General features: G+C 48.6%; 1 protein-coding gene across 1 annotated transcript; it reads left to right on the top strand.

Moving 5' to 3' along the window:
* The first annotated feature begins 10640 nt into the window (after nucleotides 1-10640).
* Nucleotides 10641-12442, top strand: LOC125547148 (uncharacterized). The gene is made up of 6 exons (XM_087517032.1): nucleotides 10641-10907; nucleotides 10991-11211; nucleotides 11288-11600; nucleotides 11684-11785; nucleotides 11861-12037; nucleotides 12115-12442. The coding sequence occupies exons 1-6, from the start codon at nucleotides 10641-10643 to the stop codon at nucleotides 12388-12390; spliced, it is 1356 nt and encodes a 451-aa protein (XP_087373158.1). The 3' UTR covers nucleotides 12391-12442.
* Nucleotides 12443-27811: the final 15369 nt, after the last annotated feature.

The following is a 27811-nucleotide window of genomic DNA, read 5'->3' as shown; positions in this document are numbered from 1 at the left end:
GACTCGTGATGGAACACATGAGTGTTTCTCTCATTCCAAATGTTCCAACTAACTAGCATGGTGAGGGATTCCATGGCCATCCTATTGGGGATGTTGCTTTCAGACATATTGCTCCACCAATGCGAGAGAGAGGTGCAACGCCCCCAAGTTTTCACATCAATCACATGGAGGTCGAGCCAATCTTTGATGAGGTTCCAAATCTTAATGGTGAAGCGACATTGGAATAAAATATGGGATCCACTATCTTGCACCTATTGACAACCCTGTAGGATCGAAGAAGATAAGTCTAGGGGGTGAATAGACACTTAACTAATTAACCAAAGGTGCAACTTTTAGTTTTCTTGAAACTTAGGCAGATTTTGGCACACGTTAAGATAACACCAAGACTTTCTACACATGCATATCTAGAGATAGAGTAGTGGAAATAGTAAATCATGCAATTGTGGGGAAAGTAAAGGGTAGAGTCGAAAGATCAAACGCAATGAAGACACGATAATTTTTGGCATGGTTCCGATAGGCGGTACTATCTTACGTCCACGTTGATGGAGACTTCAACCCACAGAGGCTAATGGTTGCGCGAGTCCATGGAGGGCTCCACCCACAAAGGGTCCGCGAACAAGTAACCTTGTCTATTCCATGATGGCTTCCGTCCACGAAGGACTAGCCTCACTCGGGTAGATCTTCATGAAGTAGGCGATCTCCTTGCCCTTACAAACTCTTTAGTTCAACTCCACATGATCTTGGAGGCTCCCAAGTGACACCTAACCAATATAGGAGACACCTCTCTCCAAAATATAATAGATGTTGTGTTGGTGATGAACTCCTTGCTCTTGTGCTTCAAATGATAGTCTCCTCAACACTCAATCTCTCTCACACATATTTGACCTGGGTAGGAGAAGGATTGGAGTGGAAAGCAACTTGAAGAGGCTAGAAATCAAGGTTCAAATGGTAGGAATGAAATCTCTTAATCTCAACACCAGAGTAGGTGATTCTCTCTCAGAAAATGAATGGCGGAAGTTGTGTTTCGTTCTGATGGCTCTGTTAGCGAATAAGTGGTGGAGGAGGGGTATAAATAGGCAGCACCAAAAACCAACCGTTACAAGCTTTTGACCCAACTCGGTGGCACCGATATGATAATCTCGGTGAGACCGACAAGTGCAAAAGACTTGACCGTTAGGCTTTTCGGTGAGACCGATTATACCAACTCGGTGGGACCGAAGTGCAATAGCTAGGGCAAAGCCCCGTCTTGGTAATTCCGATCAATTCATCTCGGTAATTCCGAAATGAAGTGACTTCATTACAGAAGCTTGGCAAGGCCGTCTCGGTGGGACCGAGTACCATTTCGGTCAGACCAATTGTTAGGGTTTTTTTTAATGTCACCGGGGGGGAGAAGAAATCCTCCCCACCTGAATTGTATTCATTTGTTGCCTATAGGCTTTGCAGCCTAATACAAGATAGGGCTCAAGTGAACCAGAAGTACAGGGGCACATAGAGGATAAATAAAGCAAAACAACACACCAACAACACATGGCGAGGGGGGACACAACACAGCAAGGGGCACCACCGGCGCTCGAACTGCAGCGGCGAGCCGAGACTAAACCATGACACTGCACCATCGACGCAATCGGAAAGCACCGGGGCAACCAAGACTGCACAACGTCGCGACACCACCTGTGTCGTGGGGTACATTCGAACGGTTACGCCGGGCCAAGACGACGCCACAGCACCTGTGTGCCACTGGTGTAGCCGAAGGGCATCACCAAGCATAGAACTCCACAAAGCACACCAAAACATCACAACAGGGGGGCACCTCGAGCGCTCGAACTGCAGCGGCGAGCCGAGACTAAGCCATGACACTGCACCGTCGACGCAATCGAAAAGCACTGGGCAACCAAGACTGCACAACGCCGCGACACCACCTGTGTCATGGGGTACATTCGAACGGTCACGTCGGGCCGAGACGACGCCACGACGCCTGTGTGCCACCGGCGTAGTCGAAGGGAAACACCAAGCATAGAACTCCACAAAGCACACTCTAAACATCACAAGACCGGGGGATGAAGACAGCGCCATCAAGATGGAAACGGCGGGAAGCGTCACCGCTGCCCCGGCCAGCAGCAGCTGGCCGACCATGGATTTCTCCCAAACCCCCGGTCACATCCTCCCCCCGAAGAGAGGCAGAGCAGCCGCCAATAGCGCCGGGCAGCGCTGGGATTGGACGGCCCCAGATCCAGGTGAATCCAACCGGCAGCGACGCCGGCAGGCACCCTTGACGCCGAGCAACCAGCGAGGACCACTGGTGCGGAGCCCCTGCGGGAAAAGCCACTAGACAGCGACACCCACCCGGGGGATCTGGGAGGTGGAGGGCTCCCAAGCGCAGGAGCCACGACGCCACCCTTGTTTTGGCAAGCGCGGAGGAGCACGGCGATGGAAGAACAGGCGGCGGCGGATGCGGAAGACGCGGCAGTTTTGGATCTTTCCAGCCAGTAGGCCATGGCGGGAGGAGACGCGGCCGAAGCAGCCACGAGGCCAGCCACGGAGCCACTCTGAGGGCGCCGGAAGCCCGCAGCCACGAGCGTCGCCCGGAACAGGAAGGAAGCGCCGGCCAACGCCGGGGAAGCGGGCCAGAGGACGCAGGGACCAGATCTGGCCGCCCCCGATGCAGATGAGGAGCGGGGACAGCAGGACGAGAAAACGCGCGCGCGGAACGGATCCCGCCGCCGCCAGCCTTCGCCGAGCTTTGCCCGACTTTGTTTTGCCGGCGACGGCGAGGGGCGGTGGTTGGAGAAGGGGGCTGTGGCGGCGTGGTGGGTTGCCCGCCCGAGTCGCCTCAGAGACGACGTGGGGGGGAACCACTTGTTAGGGTTTTGGTTGTGGCAATAGAAGGATCATCTCGGTGGGTCTAGAGTAAGAGATATCGGTGGGACCGAAATGATGAATTAGGGTTTGTATAGATTTGGGAAAGTGATTGAGGGTTTTTTGGAGCAACATCATTAAGCACTTGAGCAACAACCTCATCCCCTTTTAATAGTATTGGCTTACCTAAGGGACTCAATGTGATCTTGGATCACTAAACCAAAAATGTAGAGTCTTGAGCTTTTGCCAATCCATGTCCTTGCATTTTGAAGGGGTCCACATCCTCATGTCCTTGCCATGTCGCTGTTGAACTTATCTGAAATATTCTAGGTAAAACTATTAGTCCAACAATATGTATGTTCTCATTAATTACCAAAACCACCAAGGGAGCAAATGTTCTTTCAAACCCCTCTTACCCGGCCTATCGGCCGTCCAAATCCTATTACGGGTTGCAAGCCATGCAAAAAAATCAACTTTGGTGGAGCCCAGACGCCCAGATGTAGCAGCGGAAGGTGGTACCAGTAGATTCAATGAATTGCGCGTTGTAAGCCGAGGCCGGCGAATAATGCCCATTCGCCGAGTGCTTCCAAACCATCTCGTTCGTGGCATCCACATGAAGGTGGGTGTGGCGAATGTGCTCCCACAACATGACAAAGTGCCTAAGGTGCTCCATGGTGAGGATCATATTGAGCTTAATCTTGTGAATCCAAGCGTCATCCGTCAAGGCCTCCTTAACTTTCCAATTGTTTGCGAGGAGGAAAAGTATATGGCGGGGTAATGTCCTTCAGTTTCTTGCCATTGAGCCAAGGGGAATCCCAAAAAGGGGCAATGGCACCATTGCTAATAGATACGATGGTAAGGCATAGAAGAGGTTCAGGTCCACCATGTCACAGGGGTTCCCCAAACTCACCCAAATCTTTGCCGGAACCTTCCACTCATACCAAAGCCAACGTAACCGCAATGCCCGAGCAAACCTATCGAGGTTGAGTACACCAATTTTCCAAAATGCTTTGGCCGACATATGGTTGCCCAATTAACCTTGCACTTGGCTCCGGTCATCTTGTCCGTTCCCGCCCAAAGGGATAGGGAGGAATTAGGAATCTGCCGAGGATAATACATTTGGATATCCCAAGGGATGATCTTTTTTTTTTCTGATCTGGAAAGGGCGAGAGAGAGGCAAAGAACCTTGGCAAGCATGTGAGCATACATGGATTTTTATCACAGGACCAACCGTATATTATCATGGCCCACTAGATACAATCATGCAGACCACAAACAAGATTCACTACATCTCTTCGTGTCACTTACCACTGGACCCTCCGAAAGCATGGGAATCTCCTATCAGTGACACCTCCCAGATTCACTTTGCCAGAGCTACATTTCGTTGGGTGCACGCATGTTCATTATCCACTGGCATCTACTAGTAAATGCCAGGATGTGACATGGAATGTCTATGGCCTTCCTAGCTAGTAGCTACCACTTGGTCATTCGAGTATAAAAGAGGGTAGCTACCTCTTCGGCATTTCACATTCCAGCATCGCAAAGCAAGGCGCACCGCGCACACAACACAAGTGCACAGCAACAAAACTTAGGCAGAATCAAACACAGTGCAATGGAGGGAACCATGAAGAGCGGCGCCAGGGGGATCAAAGGGAAAGTGGCTATGGTGTACTCCAAGTACGCCGGCAAAGGGCAGGCCAAGCCTGCGCCGAGCGTCACTACGGCTCACGCCTACCAGCCCAGGTATCCTTCTTCCATCGACGCGAGGGCGAGCGCCCCCTATGCCGCCGCCGGTGACGTCGACGAGAGGGCCGCGGCCTTCATACTGTCCGTTCGAGAGCGCTTCAAGAACGAGCAGAAGATGATGAGCTAGTTGAGCTCCGTCGTGGCCGGTCAGTCCAGGCTCGAGGAGAGGTTATATATTTGATGGAAACATCTTCTATGTAGCCATGGATACATACGTATATACATGTCTAGGTAGTACTAGTACACCGTGTACTAGTTTTTCTGTTCTCTCTCTTTTTTGTGAACTTCAGTTTGACCATAAGAGTGTGGAAGTAGGGATGGTAATATAAAGGGACCTAATATAAATCCCATGTCTGAAGTCATGCTGGGATATGAACATGATCTTCCATCTAAGTGGAGTTTGTGAGATCTCCACCGTTCATTCTTGTTTTGGTCCGACACTCATCTCGACTCTGAGAATTTTTAAATTTCAGTTCCTTTTTAGATGTGGAGAACCTCTTTACAAGTGATGTTTCAAGATAGTTCGAAACATTTCATCTTGTTTTTGCTTGAAACTGTAAAAATAAATAATCGTCATGTTACCATCAAACTCCACTGGTCCGGATGAAGCACCTCTTATTTACGGAAATGCTAAAAATCTGACGTAATGTTTTAGGCATGGTAAATCGAAAAAAGATCGTGGCAATTTATGTTGGTAGAGGGATGGGAAATATAGTTGGCAAGCAAGGCAATTTCCTGGCAAAGAAATGAACTCAGGCGGATTTGCCATGCTCGCCAGCTAAACTTGCCACCCTCGACAAACATAATTTGCCATAAAAAAAGTCGATTTGGCATGCTTAAAAATCTGACTTTCGTTGGATATTTGGGTCCCTTGTTTAACCATGATCAAATTTATAGGGTTTTCCTCGTAAATGTTACTGGATATTTTGTTTCGATGGATGGCGGATTTTACTCCATATAGCTTGTCACCGGTGAAGATTCATTTAGCTGAGTTATCTTTTTTTTATTTTAAAAAAAGGAATATGTCACCGGTGAAGATTTATTTAGCTGAGTCATCTTTGTTTAAGAAAAGGAATATGTCACCGGTGAAGATTTATTCGAGAAACCAAGTTTTACAGCCAAAACACATCATCGTCCAACGCCCTAAAATCTGCGGATGAATAAAGGCCCACAGGCCACCTAGAGGCAAAGGGGGCGCCACAGACGGCCATTCTTTTGCACGCAGGCAAACACTGCGGAATAAAAAGAATGCAAACGAATAAGAGCATCTACAACACGATTGTTCGAAATGGACCTATTCCAATCACTGCCCGGACAGAAAATAGAAAGAAAAAAAAAAGGCACTCGACCTGTCCTTTTATTTTGACCGGGCCTGTCCGGTCAGTCCAGAAATCTTCATATCCAGCCCATGTTTGGGATGGATATGAGGAGGCCCGAACGCATCCAAACATATCCTCCATATCAGTTCCGGCTAGCCTGGCCCACCTGGCCCCACCACCATCCCCACAAAAAGCCGATATGGACAAAACCCTAGCTCAAACCTCACTCCGCTTCCTCACCCCTCTCGCCTCTTTGCTCCCTTCCGCCCTCTCACGTTTCATCTTCACCGTCCTCTTCGCCATGGCTGGCTCCGATTCCGGCTCCAACGGGATCAGTTGGGTGGGACTCGCCTCCTTTGACCCGTCAAACTCATTTGAGCCGGACTCGGAGGAGCTCACGCTCCGCATTGCGCTCCGGCACTCGCGGATGGACGTGCGCGGGAGCTCCTCCTCCGCAACAGCCTGGCGCCGCCCTGTGCGCTCTCTGTCGTGCACGGTGAGGCAGCAGCATTAGAAGATCCACCCTGGATCTCCAACACCAGCCCCGGTTGGGAGAGCCGCTAGGTGTTGGTGCCCGCACCCCCAAGCCCATCAACGTTGCAGCCTAGACGATAGGTCGCGCCTATAGCCAGGCGATGAAGGCGACGACGCAGGGCGGAGCTAGGCACAGTGGCTGCGGGTCCTCTAAATTTGCGCCCAAGCCGTTGCCGCCCGCCGAAGACGATGAAGCTGCACTCCGCATCGCAATACGCTGCTCGTTCACCTCCGCGGAGACCACCGCCTGCCGCTCTTGTCGCGAGAACGTGGCAGCACTCTATCACGCGCTCGAAGAGTCCGCCAAGGTGAGTAGGCACAAGGAGGTGGCAAAGGAGAGAGTTGTCGGCTCGCGGCGTAGCAGAGACGTGCCGCCCATCGCTTGAAGGACTTCCTGAGCTGGGCTCCGTCCTCCTCTAACTCCGATTGCGGGACGACAGACGACGAATCGCCGCCCATAGCGGATGCTTATGGCGCGAACAGCTGTTGAGACCGCAAGGGGAAGCGGCCGGCGAGGGAGTGGTGAACTCCAGCCGCTCTATGTTTATATTTGGACGCCGATAACGCCCACACATGTGGGCATATAAGGGGTCTGCCCACACATGTTGTGTGGTGTCTAAGAGGATCAGCTCACATGTCTACGTGTGGGCAAAACAAGTAATGCCCACACGCCTCTTTTTTCCTCGCGGTCCCTCTCACATGCCTACGTGTGGGCAAAATAGATAACGCCCACATGCCCGTACGTCAGGCCTCCTACCTCATGGTCCCGCACGCCCCACGTGACAGTCACCACGCGCCCCGCAGTTGCCATGGTCCGGATCCTCTTCCATGTTCTTTTAACTGCAGTTGCCATGGTTGCTCAAACGCAGTTGCCATCTCAGGTCAAGTGCCAGATGTCATTTTTGGACAACTACAGCTATTGCCATGTATGATCTGGTTTACTATAGTTGCCATGATTTGAAAACTTTACGGGTTGCCACCTACTAACACTAGACAGTTGCCATGTATGGTCTGATTTACTACAGTTGCCATGTATGGTCTGGTTTACTACAGTTGTCATGATTTGAAAATTTTAGAAGTTGCCACCTACTAACACTAGGCAGTTGTCGTGTAGCCCTACAAAGAGACATGGCAAAATAACATGTTTGGGTAAAGAGAGAGTTGTCATCTGCTTACAAGCACACTGGGGCAGTTGCCATGTACCCTGCAAAACACATGGCAACTGACATGTTCGGGTAAAAGAGAGAGTTGTCATCTGCTTACAAGCACACTATGGCAGTTCCATGTACCCTGCAAAACACATGGCAACTGTCAGCTTTGGGTGTGGGAGAGGAGACGGGAGTGTGGGCGAACTGAAAAATGCCCACACACCAACCCCTGTGAGTGAGTGAAAACTGACGTGTGGGCGAATTGCTAAACGCCCACACACCGGTCCCTCCGTATGGTGAAAACGGACGTGCGGGCGACCAGATGAATGCCCACACACCAGTCCAGTCCTACGTGGCACCATAAACATGTCAAGATTCGTGCAACCACAAACGGACGTGGATCCATGTGTGTGGGCGAGATGTAAACGACCACACGTGTGGGCATTAGCATTTCCGTTATATTTTAGTCTATTTAGTTAAAATGTGAACTGCTTGGGTCATTTTGTAAGAACTACGTGGATGTCCGCCATTGCAAATGCTAAGCCTTTTATGCTAATTTGTTTGATCGACGTTGTTTGCATGCTTTTGTATGAAATAGTGATAGAAGATTTGGGGTTTGTAATTGTGGGCTGAAGAAAATGGCAATTGTGCGGGAAGTACCACTGAACACGCCTGGGCGTGCAAGCGGGCGTTTCGAGGGTGAAATCTGTCCATCCTGATTGTAGATGCTTTAAGAAAAGATCAAGCATCAAATAAGTTGAAAACAAAACCTCCTATAACGGTGTAGCTACAAACACATAGCTAGTCATCTGATCGCCGGACAATAGAGCTATAGCCCCGCCCACCGGCCGGACACGATTCCCCCAGGTGTTGGGACGTGGATTCCCCCGAAGAACTCTCAACATTTACGACTCATACCGTGAGTATCGATCAAAATCTAAACATACACATTTTACACCAGTTTCCCATGGATGGTGCGCCCTCCATAGACGCCCCCTCTCCGGCTCTCCCGTCAAGTCGTCGCGATCGTTTCAAGGGCAGAAAAGGAGTGAGGGCGACGACTGACGGTCAGCGGGTGAAGATAATGTGTCTCCGTGCCCATGTGTGTGCGCGCTCGCGGTCAGATAGCTAGGATGATTCGACGAAGCTGCTGCTGATTCTCATCTTCACCTGAAGAAAAGAGTTTCCCATCGGCTACCGCCACCAACTGCAAACATGCTATGGGCCCCGAAAACCATGTCCCTATGATTTTTTGTTTTATTAGAAGACATGGATGGACGTCTTCCTAACCCGCGGCAGAAATCACATATTTGACCCGAGGTCCAAATCAAATCACAAACTGACCTCGTTTCGAAAAAAATCCACTCTGCTGACCCTTTCGTGTGGCGCCCGACAGCTGGGCGCCACACACTACTATGCAGCGCCTCTATCTTGGGCGTCGCACCTCGTGCCAGCGTGGCAGCCCTGGTCCAGTTGCGGCCCCACAGACAGCACTGCAGCGTCTCAGACTTAGGCGCCACACTTGTAATATGCAGCGCCTAGCTCTTGGGCGCTGCACAGTGAGTTAAAGCGCATCGGCCCAGCCCGGCCAGGCAGTTCTTCCCCCTCTCCGCTCTTTGGACAGAGAGCAGCGGCGGCGCCCCCATCGAATCCCCCCCCCACATCCCTCTCAGATCTGAAGATTTGATCCATGGATTCGATCTCCAATCCATCCTACTAGGTAAGCTCCTCCGTTCCCTTTCTTTTCCTCCGTAAATTTGTTGCCATTTTAGAGATTTGTCCAAGATTTGATGGAACCCTTGATTTGCTTGATTTAGGATGTGTAGTCATAGTGGTAGTACCGTAGTGTTGTTGCTTAGTTCACAATATATAGTTCTTGTTAGTGAAACCCTAGATTGTTTTGTTTATATATATATATATATGAGATGCCTATTTATATAGATAACAATGAGATGTTGAGTTTTGTAGAGATATATGATCTGTTTTTTAGATATATATTAGATGTTGATTTTATTTGAAATATTAGATGTTGAGTTTATTTGAACACATATGACATATTCATTGTGTGAGGAGATGTTGAGATTCTTGTAATTGAACACATATTAGATGTTTAGTGTATAGCGATATTTGAGATGAAGATGAACTCATATATGTTTATTGTTTGAACTCTGTAAGGATGGTTTGACTTCTCGACGATGTCTATGACACGAAACACCGGACCTACATGATGCGCGAGAAGGAGATGGTAATAACGAGTAATCTAAATATTTTGCCTTAAGTTGAAATTTACATGCCCTAAGATTTGTCATTACTTGTTTTTTGCAGAAGCTTGAACCTTTGAAGATTCGGTATCACGGGGTCTCTGGTCCTGCCATGCCTTACGATGAGCAGTACACACCGTACATCAAGCAGGCAGGACTACTCCCGTGGATTCAGTTGGTCAGCTGGTCCACGCCGAATCTGAACGCTCCACTGGTGTCCGCTCTTGCTGATCGGTGGAGGCCGGAGACGCATAGTTTCCATCTTCGGACTGGGGAGATGACCGTGACGCTCGAGGATGTCTCGTTGATCACCGGTCTTGCTATCGACGGGATGCCTCTCTGTATGAGCACCGATTCTGATGGGTGGCACGAGCAGATGATTGCTCTTATCGGTATGGCTCCTACCGAGGCTGAGGCTGATGTAGAGGAGGGAGAAGAGAAGAAGAAGAAGGAAAGGAAAGCATCCGGAGCTTCTTTCACATGGATTCAAACTCACTTTGCGATGTGCCCTCCGGATGCCACTGATGACGTGATCCAGACACATGCTCGTGTCTACCTGTGGTATGTTGTGTCGAGGACTTTGTTTCCTGACTCCACTGGCAAGAACGCTCCATGGATGTGGCTGAAGGCGTTGACCGTCTTCGATAGCAAATGGAGCTGGGGTTCAGCAACTCTTGCCTACTTGTACCGACAGGTAGTTGGTCTGTTTTGTGATCAACTCATTTCTTCATTAGCAATGCAAGCTTGCTGTCAAGTTAACATTGTTTTTCTTTCATATGCAGCTGGACGATGCGTGTTGCAGGATCACAGATAGTGCAGGCATTGGTGGTAATATGCTTCTACTTTCTATATGGAGCTGGGAGCGTCTTCCTGTTGGACGCCCGAAGAGCGTCAGGTTTAATCCTTGGTATGAAGATGAAGATGACGAATTACTGCGCCCCACTTGGGCTTACAAGTGGGATGTGGTTTCCGAGATGACGAACGATGTCAATCTCATGTACCAGAAGTACGTTGCCGAGTTGGACACGATTACGCCTGAGCAGGTAACGAGGTCATTACTTCAGTCATTTCTCATGTTTGCCTGAAAAAAAATTCACCAATTTTGCATTGTTGCCCTATTTCATAGGTGGAATGGCAGCCATATGACGCCGATGACAGACTTGGGTACACCCTGGAGTTTACCATCAACCCGATGTGCTTGCGGGATAGGGATCTCTGGCGTATGCGGTGCCCACTGATATGCAACTGGGTTGTTGAGTTTCATTTGCCACATCGCGTGTCTCGTCAGTTTGGTCTGTTCCAGCCTCACCCGCCGGAATGGGTGGATACGTACAAAGCACTTCATAGGTAAGACAGCATGAACCGTATTGACTAAGCATCGTCACTCCTTGATTTTGCTAATGTTTGGTTTTGTACCATGCAGGTTGGACAGGAGAAGGCAGCGGAAGATAAAGGACTGGGACAAGCATCATGCTTCGTATGTTACCCGCTTCCAGCTTTGTGTGGAGGAAGCTCGTAGCAGTGCACGCGCCAAGCTTCGTGAGCATAGTCCACTTGCTTTTGATAACTACATACGATGGCTTCTTGAAAATACTCGAGTTGAGATATGCCCGCCGGCATATAATGAGGATATTCTTGAAGAACCCGTAAACTTTGAGGATCTATCAAAAGGGAAGTACAACAGAGATGTCAGGGTAGGGCACGGAGTCCCTGCTGTTCCGGTGATTAACTATGTGGTAAAGTGTTTCTTATTTACTTTCCCATTGGCCGTATTACACATGTTTGAATGGCTAACGTGTTCATTCTTTCTCATCCACAGCGCACCGAGATCAAGAAAGCAGCTGATGAGAGCCAGTCTATTCTGGAGGAAACACCGGTTGGAAAAGGCAATGATGATGGTCCACTACGAGCATTCCTCAAGGTACAAATCGCATTCACTATGAGAGGTAGTCTATGTTGCGGAGTTTCATATCTTCCACACTTGTTCATGTTACAGCGTCGGGCCAGGAAGTTAAGGCGGTTATCGAATCTTCTCGGTTGCCGTGATCCCGAAATTGATGAACCATCTGCCTCTAGGTCTGGTACACCATCAGACCCCTCATCTCACCATCAGAGGGACGATGTGAGTTCCTCATATGCTTATCAGGATGATGAGGGTGCGGTCACCCAAGAGGTATGACTAATCCTTTAGATGTGATTCTCACTTGATTACGATGTTGGTCTTCACCATATTGTTTGATTGTGTGATAGGGCGATGAGCTTGATGATGACATAACTTTGGCGGACGCTCAACTTCGGTCCCCATATGTGTTCAAGCCTAGGCAGCCCAGACGCCGGTACACGCCCAACGACTTTGACAACAGAGGCAACCCAAAGGTGGTCGTAGGGACCTCGCGGATGGCTAGCTTGGATCATGAGGCGGAGGCGGAGGCGGAGGAGGAAGTGCAGGAAGAGGAGGCTCGTCCATCCAGGAAGAAGAAGATTGCCTGCAGGCGTGGCACCAGGAACACACGCGGAAGGCATTAGTGTTTGTTACTATGGAAGTGCTCTCTTGTAGCCGTTTCGTTAGGTTGATGAACTTGTTGGGTTATGTTATATGTTGGTGAACTCTTACTATTGTGGTATTTGTGTTGTCCTAAAAGATGTGATGTTCAAATTATTAGTTGTCTTTGTTCAGTATTTGTCCTAAATGATGTTGTCTTTGTTTAGTTGAATTGTTCAGTATTTGTATTTGCCAAAATGGAATCTGTTTCTGCAGTTTGGCAGTTAACAGCACTGCAGCGCCTGACAGTCAGGCGCTGCACTGTACTATGCAGCGCCCAAAGCCTAGGCGCTGCACCTCACAGTGCAGCGCCCGTCCCATAGGCGCTGCTTAACTGGCCATGGCTGCCCATAGGGCCGCAGAAGGCTTTGAGCACTGACGATCCATGAAAATTACCAAGTTATAGTGCAGCGCCTTTGTTCTGGGCGTTGCACGGTTGTTTACTGCAAAAACAGAGTTGACAGCACATTCATTTCACCGGAACATCATAATACTTACAATGACTGCATCATCACAACAATTTGAACAAACAAAAATTTTATGCCGACGAGTTCATAACTTAAGACAATTCGAACTACGACATGGTTCACGACACATTCATTACAAATGACAAATGGCAGCTTGCCCTAGAAAATAGTTCACCAACATCTTACATGCCCTCACAAGTTCACGACGAGTGCACCGAACCGAAGTCCCTACTGAGTAGAGCGAGGCCATTTCCCCTTCTTGTCACGGGCCGAGTCCTCCTCTTGCGCCTCGCGAGCCTTTGCAAGCTTTCTTTCCCTCTCCTCCTCACGAGCAAGTTTCGCTTGGCGTGCCCTCTCCTCGTCTCGTTTCTTCCGCTCCATCCTCTCCTTCTGACGACGCTCTTCCTCCAAGCCTCTTCGAAACAATTCTTCGAACCGCCGTTGCCGCCTAAGACAATCTTGGTATTGGTCCTTTTTGACATCTTCTGGCACTTCAAGATCTATCCACGTGAAGTACTTGCATAGAGGAGGCGGTGACTGCATACAAAATTTTTGTTAGTGTTGACACACATTTCATAGTAACATTTTACTTCTTGAGCTTACCGGTGGTTGGTCATAGGCGTTAGTTGGAAGTGCATGATCATAAGCATAGTTCGGGCATACAAAATATCTCCGCCCTTCCGTCCATGATTTATTTCGGTCGGTGGATACCTTCACCTTGCAAACATCTCCACACCAACATGGCGGGATGTTGGCATCTTTCTCCTTCACCTTGTCCAAAGATGCGTCCTCCCACTTGTTCGGCATGTCTTCTTGGTTAGCACACGGTGGCCTCGTCATGGAACCGAATGAAGCCATGCCTACAAAACCGATAATTCTTGGTTAACCCTAACCCCCACTTAACAATAACACAATCCTAACCATAGCATAACCCTAACACCAACATCAAACACACATACCCCTAACCCTAGCATACCATGAAAGCCTAACCAACCCAAATTAGCAAAGAAACTTAACATCATTCAACAAATATTTGCAAATCCAAGCCAAAACTAGGGTTTCCCCAAAGTAGCAAGATTTGAGCAAATGTGACAATTCCTATGGATGAAAACGAGGGGAACGGAGGAGATTACCTTAAGGGAGGGTTTGGCTTCGAAATCCACGGTCAAATACTCCGGATCTAAGGAGGATTTGAGAAGGGGAGAGAGGAGGGCAGAGGGGAGGCACTGAGCTTCGGGTTTGTGTGGGGGTGGGGGTGTGTGGGGTGGGGATGGGTGGGAGGGGGTGAGTGCAGCAAATAGATGTCCAGCCGTGCAGCGCCTAAGGGAGAGGCGCCACACACCATAGTGCAGCGCCTACTCTTTAGGCGCTGCACTTCTGGACATCCCAGTCCAGAGAGCAACAGAAGCTTCCAGTATGTTTTCTGCCCAAAAAAATGCTAAGTGAGTGTGCAACGCCCAAGGGATAGGCGCTGCTCTGTACTGTGCAGCGCCCAGGCGTGAGGCGCTGCACATTACAGTGCAGCGCCCCTCCCTTAGGCGCTGCAGACTGACTTAGCAAATTTTTGGGTGCAAAAGCTCCTGGAACGCTTCTGTTTCTCTCTGGACTGGGATGTCCAGCAGTGCAGCGCCTAAGGGAGAGGTGCTGCACTATGGTGTGTGGCGCATCTCCCTTAGGCGCTGCACGGCTGGACATCCCAGTCCAGAGAGCAACAGAAGCATTCCAGGAGCTTTTGCACCCGAAAATTTGCTAAGTCAGTCTACAGCGCCTAAGGGAGGGGCGCTGCACTGTAATGTGCAGCGCCTCAGCCTTAGGCGCTGCACTATCTGCTGTTTTCATATACAAAGTGATTTTTATGTTTTGTGATTCACATAGATGGCACATAATCATATCCAAATCACATGTAGTAGTCCAAATCACATACTCATACACACATAGCAATAGAGTTGTCCAATCACATAGTCATACACAAACATTTAGCCAAAAAGACATAGTCATTTACGTCTCATATTACATAGTAGCACACATTTTGGTTCATAGAAAAGGTCATGGTCCTTGTCCCTTCTTCTTCCTCTCTTCTTCTTCTTCTTCTTCTTCTTCTTCTTCTTCTTCTTCTTCTCCCTCCTCCGACCACCAAGGGAGCTCACCTTTCGCCTCCGTGTCCTCCACCCCCTTCATTGTTTCCATACCTATGAAAATGTCAATATAATAGTTAGTCACACAATGCAAAATGACAACACAAGCATTGAGCCAAAAGAACAAGATCATAGTAAGTCACATACGGCAATGGTCCATTGAGCCAAGTGAACATTCCTCCACCATGGCCGCCGCCAAGGCCAAGATCACCACCACTGCCTCTACCACCACCACGGCCTCTACCGCCACCATGGCCTCTACCGCCACCACAGCCTAGACCACCACCACGGCCTCTGCCACCACCACGGCCAAGACCATCACCATGACCTAGGCCTTCACCACGGCCAAGACCATCACCACGGCCTAGGCCTTCACCACGGCCTCTACCACCACCACGGCCTAGACCATCACCACGGCCTAGGCCTTCACCACGGCCAAGACCATCCCCACGGCCTAGGCCATCACCACGGCATCTACCACCACCATGACCTCTTTGTTGCCTAGTGCCTCGTTGGCTTGTTTGACTTGGTTGGCTACTCCTTGGTTGACTTGGTTGGCTATCATTTGCTTGGCTTGTGCTTGCATCATTTTTCTTTGATCTTTTTCTTGATTTGGGACAAGTTCTTGTGTTGTGTCCCCCATGACTGCAGTCCCCACAACGGGATTGCTCACGAGGCTCTTGGAATTGGCCGGTGTTGTATTCTCCACCGCCACCAAGGCCCCATCCGTCCATGTCACCTCTAAGACGCTTTGTCTTACGTCTTCCCCGTCTAACGACCTTCAATTCCGGGTCCGGCCATAGTTGAACTCCATGATACTCTGGCCATTGTGATTGGTCCAAGTATGGCTGAAACCGGGGAGCCCATGTATTCTTTACCGTCATGATTGAGAACTCGGACTCCCTCACGGTAAGAGGGTGATTGACGTCCACATTCCTAACACGGGCTGCATTTAACAAGTGCGGGCATGGGAGATAAAGCAACGATGGCCTCATGCAGCTGCAATCACACCGTGTTAGGGAGACCTTGAAAGCGCGGCCTCTGTGTTGGTGGCCATCATTTGTGGTTCCTCCAGGCTCTTTCACCTCATACTTCCACTCGTTGTCGTCATATAGTACAGCTTCTTGGGAGTCTGCCTTCCGTGATTGAAAGTCCAACCATTCTTCAACCTTTGGTGGGAAATAGTACTTGTGCTTATCCTTGTTCTCACCAGCAATCTGCTTATCCGTCTCCATTGAATACTTCAAAAAGTATCCATTCATCTTGTCAAATGTGTATTGAACTATTGCCATCACGGGTAGTGCACGTACACCCTTGAGCAACTTATTGAAGCATTCTGCCATATTGCTTGTCATTTGACCGTACCTCCGGCCATCTTCATCGAAAGCACGTGCCCACATATTCCTTTTGACAATGTTCTTACTGAGAAATTCATGACCACCGGGGTCAAGTTTCTTGTGTCTGAGCAATGATTGAACAATGTGGCAAAGCGCTTGTTGGTGAAAGCGAGACAACAATCTTGAAGATCATCGGCCAACTCCTTGATACCACATGCCCTATAGAAGTTTGCACAAAAGTGCCTCATGCACCATCGATGGTGCAACTTTCTATGTCCGGGAATGTCAACCACCACCGCATTGAGAATTCCTGGATGGCGATCCGATATGACACAAATTTCCCTTTCAGCTGGTAATACCCTTGTTCTCAATTGACGCAAGAACCACTCCCAGTTATCATTGTTTTCCACCTCAACCAAAGCGAAAGCCAAAGGCAACACCCGGTTATTGGCATCACTTGCTATTGCAACCAATAAAGTGCCCTTGTATTGTCCGGTCAAGAACATGCCATCAATGGCGATGACGGGCCGACAATGCTCAAAAGCCCTCATGCATTGCTCAAAGGCCCAAAATGCACGACCAAATACTCGGACGGTCCTCCCGTTGTGAATCAATGTTTGGTGCCCATGAGGCTCAACCACGTGAACCATGCCTGGGTTTATAGTGGCCATAGCTAACAACAACCTAGGGAGTCAGTTGTATGCTTCCTCCCAATTGCCATACAACATCTTGAATGCGGCTTGCTTTGCCTTCCATGCCTTGCCGTACTTCACCTTGTAATGAAAGATGGCTTTCACAAGGTCAATGACACTCTTGATGCTCATTGTTGGAAGTGTGGATATTTGGTTGGAAAGCCTATAAGCGATGAACTCGGACGTGAGTTGTCTGTGTTGTTGGTACACAAGCTTGCCATCCGCATTCTTGTGCCGGCACATGTGATTTGGTAGACAACTCACTATGCGCCAAGTAGGACCTCCTTTCCATGGCCTTGCACGCACAATCCATGGACAACTTGGCACTTCACATTTGACCGTGTAACGCACATTGACGTCCGAGTTGGCCACTTTATGTGGACGATAATGCGTAACCGAGTAGTTGTCGAGCCACATCTTCAATTCCAAGAAGGATTGAAACTCACAACCGGGATATATCCCGTTCTTGCCGTCTTCCAAATCACGGTGAGAACTTGGCCTAGCTCCAAGAGATATGCATTTGCCACCATCCACAACGGCTTCATCCGTGAGACTAAGATCCTTGAATAATGGTGTCTTGTGATCCGGCCCGAATACCTTCTTGAATGCTTGGGCCTCCTTCAGTATGAACCCCTCCTCATCAACTTCTTCATCGGGACCATCGTCATCCGAGTCCGATGCATATGCACGGGAAAAAGGGATGGATTGGTCCATTGTCTCTTGCACATGATATTGGTCGATATCACCCACATTGTTGTCATGGAGATCAACTTCGTTGTCATCCTCCTTGTACTCATCATTCTCCTCTTCAAAACCTTCATTTTGGTTGTTTGGAGTCGGGCTCAATGTTGGCCAATCTTGTTGCGTGAAATGAGGTTCACTCATTTGATCTTGGTTCATGGGTGGTGGAGTGCTAGCAACCAACGGGGAGGGGTTCCGGTTCAAGTCCAAATTCAAAGTAGACTCAACCTTCTTGGAGGAAAATAACTCAAGAGCCTTGTCTAGAGATTCGGCAACCGTCTCCTTGTATGCAACCCAACGTTGCTCGGAGTTCACACGCATTGTCTTCCAACGGATGTGCATTCCAAAACTAACATTATGCCTTCCCACGAACTCAACAATGTCATTTGGGTCCATCCAATTCAAATCCTTCCTCACTTGGTCCAAGAGCTCCGCATAGCTTGGACTACTCTCAAACACCATGTCAAGCTCATCCGGGTCCGGCTCAACATTGCCTTTCAAAAAGGCCTCTTTATCCACATGATGAACATAAACACATGTTCTCCCCATCCCTACAATAATAAAAAAAAACACATATATCAAGTAAGTACTTAACAAAAAATATTTGCACAAAATACATATGCCATAACATATATATGAATTAATAACCCTAACCCCCACTTAACAATAACCACAACCCTAACCATAGCATAACCCTAACACCAACATCAAACACACATAACTCTAACCCTAGCATACTATGAAAGCCTAACCAACCCAAATTAGCAAAGAAACATAACATGATTCAATACAAATTTGCAAATCCAAGCCAAAACTAGGGTTTCCCCAAAGTAGCAATATTTGAGCAAATGTGACAATTCCTATGGATGAAAACGAGGGGATCGAAGGAGATTACCTTAAGGGAGGGGTTGGCTTCGAAATCCACGGTCAAATACTTCGGATTTGCAAGATTTGAGAAGGATTTGAGAGGGGGAGAGGGGAAGAGAGGAGGGGCGCAAGGCTAAGGGTTTGTGTGGGGTGGGGTGTGTGGGGTGGGGGTGGGATGGGAGAGAGGGTGGGGCCAGCCTAAGTGGAACACAGACTGTGCAGCGCCCAAGAGCTAGGCGCTGCACATTACAAGTGTGGCGCCTAAGTCTGAGGCGCTGGAGTGCTATCTGTGGGGCCGCAACTGGACCAGGGCTGCCACGCTGGCACGAGGTGCGACGTCCAAGATAGAGGCGCTGCATAGTAGTGTGTGGCGCCCAGCTGTCGGGCGCCACACAAAAGGGTCAGCAGAGTGATTTTTTTTTGAAACGAGGTCAGTTTGTGATTTGATTTGGACCTCAGGTCAAATATGTGATTTCCGCCCTAACCCGCGGGGCTGTTCTTGGATAAAATATAAAACCCGACATGTTCTAGATGTTTGAACCCGTTTTAGCAGTGCCCGAACCTGAAACCCGTAATACCCGTCAAAATACCTAGCATCCACTGATCCACCGATTTCCACCCATCCACTGCACTAATCAAGCCCAGCGCTCACCTCGATTACACGACCGGCCCGGATGCCCAGCTCCAGCGCCCTAGCAAACACTAGCCCGACCCCTATCACTCTCCTCGAGTCGCTCCCGCACACGGCACATCATCTAAACTTGCTTTTCTTTGAAAAGTTGTTGTTACTATATTTTTTGAAGCAAGTTGTTGTTACTATTGCTGCAATATGCTCATGTTTTCCTTTGAGAAGTTGTTGTTTGCGCTAACTACTCACAGGGACAGGTTCTCCTCGTGTTCAGAAAACCTGGCAGGCTTAAGGGACGGGCAAAAAACTGACCTCGTGCATGAGAACGAGGACGGAGACGGGTTTACGGTTTTCTCGTGAGAACGGGTTTGGCCAAGCAAAACCAAACGAGTTTCATCCGTTGCCATCTTAAGCCGTCAGTGTCTATGGATGTTCAGGAGAGACCTATGGATGTTCTTGCTTCTTTGCATGTGAGTGTACGTGCAACTGGTGCTAGCTAGCTGCTGCATCTCGCCACCGCAAAAAAAAACCTGATGCATCTCTGAGTTGATTGATATTTTAATGCCGGAGGGTAACACACGCTTTGCCACGTCGTTTTCGATTTTGTAATTAATTTTATTTTTATCCTGAGAGTTGTTATGGCAATTCACATTCCATGTAAACCGCGGAAACGGTCAAGCAAACGCGGACCCCATGGCGCTATTGGGTTGTCTATGTACGCTGGTCCTTCCGGTTCAAGAAAGGTTTCGTTGATTTCTTTTCTTTTCTTTTTCTTTACTGACTTTGGTGTTTCATTTTCTTGTTTATTTTTATATATTTTTTATTTTTAATTTATGAATATTTCTAAAATTTAGGAACATAATTTAAAATTTAGAACTTTTTTTGAATTCACAAAGGTTTTCTTAAAAGTTGTGAATTTTTTTTACATATTTGTGATTTTTTTAATTTAAAAATATGTTTAAAATTTGGTGACCAATTTTACAGAAATCATGAACAATTGTAAAACTCATGAACATTTTTTAGATTTCAAGAAAAAAATTTCATATTCATGAAGAATTTATAAATTTACGAACATTGTTTAAATTCATGAATGTTTTATAAAATTTGCGAAAAATTTGAAAATTCACACAAAAAATTCTTGAATGTCTTTAAATGTTTTGAAAAGTGTTTTAATATAATATCGGTTCTGATACTGTCATGCGGGGCCCGTGTCTCCTTTTAGTAGATCGTGATCCAACCAGACCATTACGTGTGGGGTCCAGTTCTAGGATTTTTTTAAGCTCTCCTAGGCCTCTAATTCTAGGTAGCTTAGTAATTGTAAGGATTTTTATGGCACTGCTATTTGGAATACACAATGGGAACATGGAGTATCATTTTCGTACAATGGAAGACCCAATCATCTATTATAACACCTTCCAGCACTACAACTACGACTACAACGAAAATTGAATCGCCTTGGCCAAACTAAAACCATCAATTGTGAGGGGGTGGCACACAGAGCATCAAGATCGCATCACTAGGAGGAGTCGGCAAGTGGATGACACAACCTGACCGGGCTGGGGAAGGTGTCGTCTAGGAAGCGTCGAAGATAGTGTACATTGCGCCCTAGAGGTCCACGCCTCGAGCAATGGACAACACCATTGCAACCGTCACCAAGCCTCCCATTGGTGAGACTGGTGAGGACAATGTTCCTAGATTCAACATTGAGAATATATGAATGACCCAGGTGACACCCGAGGAGGGTGCAATGCAGCATTGATGCCACTGTCTCCTGGGCCACTAAACCGGGACCTGGTGATTTCCATGGTGCTCGTGGAAGGGAAGGATTGGTCGGGGCCTTGACAACACCTCCAAGGAGAAGACGATACCGCGGACATTAGTCAACATAGCCCCAACCCATGAGCAGCAAACCCCAAAAGACCACTAGAGCAGGGGTATACCAGAGTAGTCTACCACAGGCCACACCCATTTGCCCACCATGCAACCGCCCCTACAGGCAAGAACCGAGGCCAAATCAAGATCAAGGCAAATCGGGGGAATCCTGCAGTTAGAAGGAGATCCGACGATCACCTAAGCCACCAGGCCATCCACACCATGTCACCACGTCGTAGCACATGAATACGACCCCACAGCCCCCCGACATTGCGTGGGCTTTGCTTGATGGTGCCATGCACTGGTGTCAAGAAGAGAAGAAGAGGGAGGCGTGGTTGTGGTAGTGGGCGAGGTTTCCATCTGTTCCACCATATAAAGGAGTGATGAGGGGGGTCGAGAAGGTGATACATTCTAGAAACTTTAAAAACAAATGTAGCTTTTTTAGATCAAGAGAACATCAAATATGATGGAATAATAGGGTAACTAAACTCACATACACAAAAAAGAATATAAACTAGTGCGAGATTACCACACCCTATGGCCTCAAAATTCTTACCAAAACTACAATCAAACTTGCCATCATTATGCCACCACCTGCCAGAGGTTAATCATTATGCCACCACAAGTGTGTATGTTCTTTATTACCCAAAGCGTAGACAATTTGCTACAAAGTTATCATAGTCTACCATGAGGTTGAATTTTATGTCGCGGATGTGGTTTTCATTCTTATATCTTTTCTATGTTGCATGTGTTTATCTTCCACATTGTTAGTTTTGTGAACAATTTACATCGGTTTTGATGCAAGCAATGTGGATTTGCTGCAAGCCAAGAATTTTTTGTTACCAAGGCATGTTTTAACATTGCAACATTTTTAGTTGATTTTGATGTGTCATCAAAGAAGATGTTGCAACGCTTTTGCAAACACAAGAGAGCAACGGCGTTTTTGTTGTTGCACCGATGTCATGCCCCAAGATTGTGATTTAAGTCAAATCTGACAGCCAAGGAGAAACTGGTTTTCCCTCCCTTTTAGCTGTGTGATGCCTAGCACTGGCCAAAAGATATACTTTTGCACATTACAAATACAATGGTTTCACATTTTTAAATGTCAACTCATGTATATTGGAAGTTCAACTACAAAGAAACAAAAGAGACAACTGATTTTGCCAAAAAGAAAAAAAAACAGAGTTAGATAAGTCAATCTAGTGATATCACACACACAAAAACAGTCAACTGATGGGAGAAAAAATCATCCCACTTATCCAAAGCAATTCCGTTTCCAAAGTAATACTCGTGGTCACATAGTTAGATAAGTCAAAGATGCTTTGATTCTAATCTTCAGTTGGCTGGCCCGGTGGCTACCAGACTGATAGTACTATGTGGAAAAGCTAGCAGCTACACCATTTAATTGTTAGTCCAGAGCCAGGATACACCATTTAACCTGAAATATAGGCTTATCCTCCACACCATATATAGGTTAAGGCTACTACAGGCCAGTACAGCCTCAACTCCGTAAAAAGAATCACCATATAGGTTAATCGTCCGCAATGCAACTGTGACTTGTAAAGGATTACACAGATACATGTACAGAAACCTAGAAGAACTACATGACGAGCTGATGGACGATTTCACATGGGATAGAGAGGAATCAGGAATCTGACGAGGATAACTCGAAGTCAAAGGTGTTATGAAAGCAATTTGTATTACTATGGTGCCAAAGACCAGCATATATACATGTACAAGAGAATGCCAGAAGGCTAGAATACAAAAGGCCAAAGGCCACATAAATATATCTCACTATAACTCTAATACCCTCCCTCAAACTCATGATGGATTCACAACACTGAGTTTGGAGAGATGAAATCCATGTTGCGCTCTAGTCTGGGCCTTCGTGAAGAAATCCGCTAGCTGTAACTCAGAAGGCACATACTGAAGAGCAATAACATGATCATGCATAGCAGCTCGCACATAAAAAGCATCAACACCAATATGCTTGGTAAGCTCATGCTTCACAGGGTCCCGTGCAATACTGATAGCACCTGTACTGTCGGACAAGAGGGTGGTAGGTGCATTAATAGAAACACCAAAATCCTCCAGTAACCATCGTAACCAAGTCACCTCTGTCGTCAGAAGAGCCATAGCTCGCAACTCGGCCTCTGCACTCGAACGGGAAACTACAATCTGTTTCTTCGTCTTCCAGGCAATGAGAGAACCATCAAGAAAAACACAGTAAGCAGAAAGTGAACGATGATCCGAAGGATCACTAGCCCACGTAACATCCGAGTAGGCCTGGAGTTGTAACGAACTGGAACGGGGGGAAAAGAGACGATGAGAGATCGTGCCACGAAGATATCGTAGAACACGAAGAAGGTGACTATATTGAACTGAAGTGGGAGCAGAAACAAACTGACTCAGAATATGGACAGGATAGGAGATATCAGGACGAGTAACATCAAGATAGACAGCTCACCATCAGAAGCACGAATGTGAAGATTGAGCTCCATAGGAGTCTCAATTGTGCGCTCATCACTAAGAGCCGCACGAGCAAGAAGATCCTGGGTATACTTTTCTTGGGAAATAAAAAAGGCATCAGAGGTGGAAGAAACTTCAATCCCGAGAAAGTAACAAAGAGGAACAAGATCAGACATAAGGAACTGCTCACTGAGACGGACCTTGACAAAGGCAATGTACTCAGAATCGTCGCCTGTGATGATCATGTCATCAACATATAAAAGAAGAAGAGTGCGACCACGAGCAGAAAGGTGGACAAACAGCGCTGGATCATGAGCACTAGGCGAAAAACCCGTTGTAGTGACCACCGAGGAAAAATGCTCAAACCAAGCTCGGGGCTTGCTTAAGGCCATAGAGAGAGCGACAAAGACGACAAACCATACCATCAGGAACTGAATACCCGGGTGGTGGCTGCATATAAACCTCCTCACGCAACTCACCATTAAGAAAGGCATTCTTAACATCAAGCTGAGAGACAGACCAGTGACGAACAGAGGCCACATCAAGAAGTGTGCGAACAGTGGTCATATGGGCCACAGGAGCAAAAGTCTCATCATAATCATGTCCATGCTCCTGCTGAAAGCCACGAGCCACAAGACGAGCTTTATAACGCTCAAGAAAACATCAGAGCGAGTCTTGATCTTATAGACCCGCTTACAAGTGATGGGACGAACACGAGGAGGAAGAGAAACTAGATCCCATGTGCCGTTGCGCTCAAGGGAAGCAATCACCTCTACCATCGCAAACTGCCATTCAGGGTGAACAACAGCATCCCGATAAGAAGTCGGCTCAAGAGTGGTCGAAAGACCATAGTGAGAAGGAGAATATCGGTTAGGGGGCGGACAAGGCCGAGAGCGGAGACCATAAGTCGACTGAGAGGAGGACGGCACACCAGAAGTATAGGGGACATTAGTAGACTTATCCACAACACGTGGACGATGAGTATAATGGAAAGGAAAGGAGGGAATATGTGGAATCACTGGAGGTGGAGACGGGGAATGTATCGGTGAAGAAGGTGGAGAAGAGGAAGGTATAAGTGATGAAGGTGTAGAAGGGGAAGGTATCGATGATGAAGGTGGAGAGTCATGAGATGAGGGAGGAGAAGAAACCGTAGGAGAGCACGGCGTCGGATCTGCAATAGCAGGACGAGGAGTGGGAATATTGGGCACAGATGGAGGAATGTTAATGAGATAGGTGGAAGTGGTAACAGCCTCAGCCCAGAAGTGAGGCGGAAGAGAGGCTGCGATCATCATCGCACGCGCCGTCTCAAGAAGGTGACGATGCTTGCGCTCAGCAACACCATTCTGAGCATGAGCACCAGGGCAAGAGAACTGAGAAAGAGTACCCTGCTCAGCAAGGAATCCTCGCAGCGCATGGGAGATATACTCACCAGCTGAATCTGCACGAAAAACACGAATAGGAGTGGAAAACTGTGTATGAACCATGGCAGAAAATTTTTTGTATATAGATAACACCTCACTACGAGAAGACATGAAATAGATCCAAGTGTACCGAGAAAAATTGTCTATAAAGATAATATAGTAGCGATGACCCCCTTTCGAAGCAAAGGGAGTCGGACCCCAAACATCAGAGTGAACGAGATCAAAAGGGCGTTCGGACACTGACTCACTATGAGGATAAGGTAGTTGAATCTGCTTACCAAGCCTACAACCCAGACCAAGCCTGCTCGTCACTACCGCACATGCCTACCAGCCCAGGTACCCTTCTTCCTTCAACGCGAGGTGACCGGCGACGTCGACGAAAGGGCCACGGCGTTCATACTGTCCGTCCGAGAGCGCTTCAAGAACGAACAAACGATGTTGAGTTAGTGAATATCAGTCGTGGCCGATCAGGTCAGTCATTGCATTCTTTTATTTCTTTTAGAAAAGGAGGATTGCCCTCAACCTTTACATCTCAGCGATGCATGCATCCATTTTATTAATTATTCATCAAGACCTTATAAAGTAGTGCATCAGTTAGTCTGAAGCCATTATCTTAGCAACAACTATCGTTACTCCTATTCACGTGATGAAGGGGTGGCGATAGTCCGAGCCTAATACCAAACAGACATCGCACCAAAGTCTAACATCTAAAACTGGAGGCCCCAACCAAAACACATACTGGGTTTGGGGTAAAAATCGGTGCGACACACTCTCATGTGTCGTCGCTGCCGTCTTCCACCAGTCCATCTTTAGAGCAGAAACTAACGCACCGACCTTGCCAGGCCTATCTGCCATCGACGTCACCATGACGCCAGACAACGTCCTCGTCTTGCAAGAGTCCATCTTCGTGCATCGAACGTCGAGTCTCCACTACGCCACGCTGCCGATATCCGCCATGCCTTCAAGGCCAGATCAGCCGCGCATCCTCATGTCGCGGGGCTCCGCATGGTCCCCATGGCGCAGGACAGAGGGAGGCCCCCGCCACCTCCATCGGCCGCTGGGCTGTAGGCCGTCGGCGTCCTTCAGCGGCGGCAGAGGAGGGGAGGGAAGGAAGGAGAGCCCCCGACGACTAGGGTTTTGTCTCTGCCCGTGTCGCCCGAACAGGGGCGATGCGGGAAGCGCTAGCGGAGGGCGCTCGGCCTGTTCTCTGTAGAATCTGTGATCTGTTGTCGGGTTGCTTAAGGTCAGTCATTGCATGGCCTAATCTCATTGATTTTCTTAACTTAAAATTAGTTGTGGGACCCAAATCGTGATGAATCCTAGGTCTCTAGCTCATCTTCCTAAGCACTTTCCGTATGCGTAGCTTTAGCAAAATTCGACCATAAGAGTGGAAGAAAGGGATGATATCATAATTCCCATTTTCTAAAACCATGTTGGGATGTTAATTTGACCCTCGATCTAACTGGAGTTTGTATTCATCATCGTCATTCATTCTTGTTGGCCCAATGTACACTTGATCTCTACTGTGTAAGGCATCTTCAAGGCGGACCCGTAAACCACCCGCATGCGTCCGGACCACGCTGTCCAGACCGTGAAGCCATCCAACGCGGGCCCTGTATCAGTCCGCCGCACGGTCCAGACGCGATTTCTTCCGTAAATTGGAGACAAACATGGGGGGAGGGGCTTTGCAAGAGTCCGGACTACTTCCAAACCCGCTTTTGACTGTCCTGGCCCACCAAAAAAAACCACCCGCCCCTCCAGCACTTTCCTTTCGATGCACGCGCCACATTCATGCCGGCCTATAGCACGCAGCAGCCAGCATTGATGTTGCGATGTGACCGGAGCGACTGAGGGATGGAGGTGGCGCTGACCAACGCGACCTCTTGGGAGTCGCCGCTTCAATGCGGACGCATCTTCCGAAGGAGCAGACTCCAGCCGCTGCGCCACATTGAAGCGGGCTGACCGCCCTTTGCATGGCTTGGCTGCGGCTTTATAAGTCGTGCTTCGGTGTAGGAGAGGGCCGCAATCCCCTCCCCCAACACCACCGCACGCCTCCGCCTCCCTGTCCCCCATGCCGAGCCCTTCCTCCTCTCTGATCCCAGAAGTGATGCCGACAACATGGTGCTCCACACGGGCAAGCGGCGTTCGCGGAAACTCTTCCCCTGGTGGTTCTTAGCGCTGCCGTCATCGCTCTTCGGGCCCTTCCGCATCCATAGGGCTAGCTCCTCCGCCTGGGAGGAGATCGTCTTCTCCTTCGGTGAGAAGGAGGACAAGGTGTGCACAGTAGTAGCTGGAGCAGCCGCCGCAGCAGCGGCCCCGCCTCCTCTCGGAGGCCGCGGTGGCGGACAAAGAATTTGTCTATCAGATCAAGCTACTGACGGAGCGTTCGCTCCGTCAGATGGCACGTCACCGCCATCACCCGTGTGTGTTAAGGTAGAGCCACCGTCCCTGCCACGCAACCAAAGTCGTTCTGTCCAGTGAATGACAAGCCCGTCTCGCCGCTACGCAACCGCGACGTCCAGATCAGCCACGTCAGCAAGGCCGAGCCATCGTCGCCCTCGCGCAACCGCAGCGTCCAGATCGGACGCCGCGTCATTGACGAGCTGGCGTCCCCGCCGCGGTATGCTGCACCGCCATGGCTCTAAGCCATGATATCAAGGAGGAGATGTCGCCGGCGATCGTGAAGGCGCGGAGCCACATCCTCAACTACCTCAGAGGAGGCGGATACGCGGGCGCCTCCGACTCTCGGGCGTGGTGTCTGAGGCAAAGCGCGCGG

The sequence above is a fragment of the Triticum urartu genome, chromosome 3A (genome assembly GCF_056163025.1).
Source record: "Triticum urartu cultivar PI428250 chromosome 3A, HENAU_Tu73, whole genome shotgun sequence".
In the NCBI taxonomy this organism is placed as follows: Eukaryota; Viridiplantae; Streptophyta; class Magnoliopsida; order Poales; family Poaceae; genus Triticum; species Triticum urartu.
The sequence above is the reverse complement of the archived record's forward strand: the minus strand, read 5'-3'. Positions and strand labels throughout refer to the sequence as shown.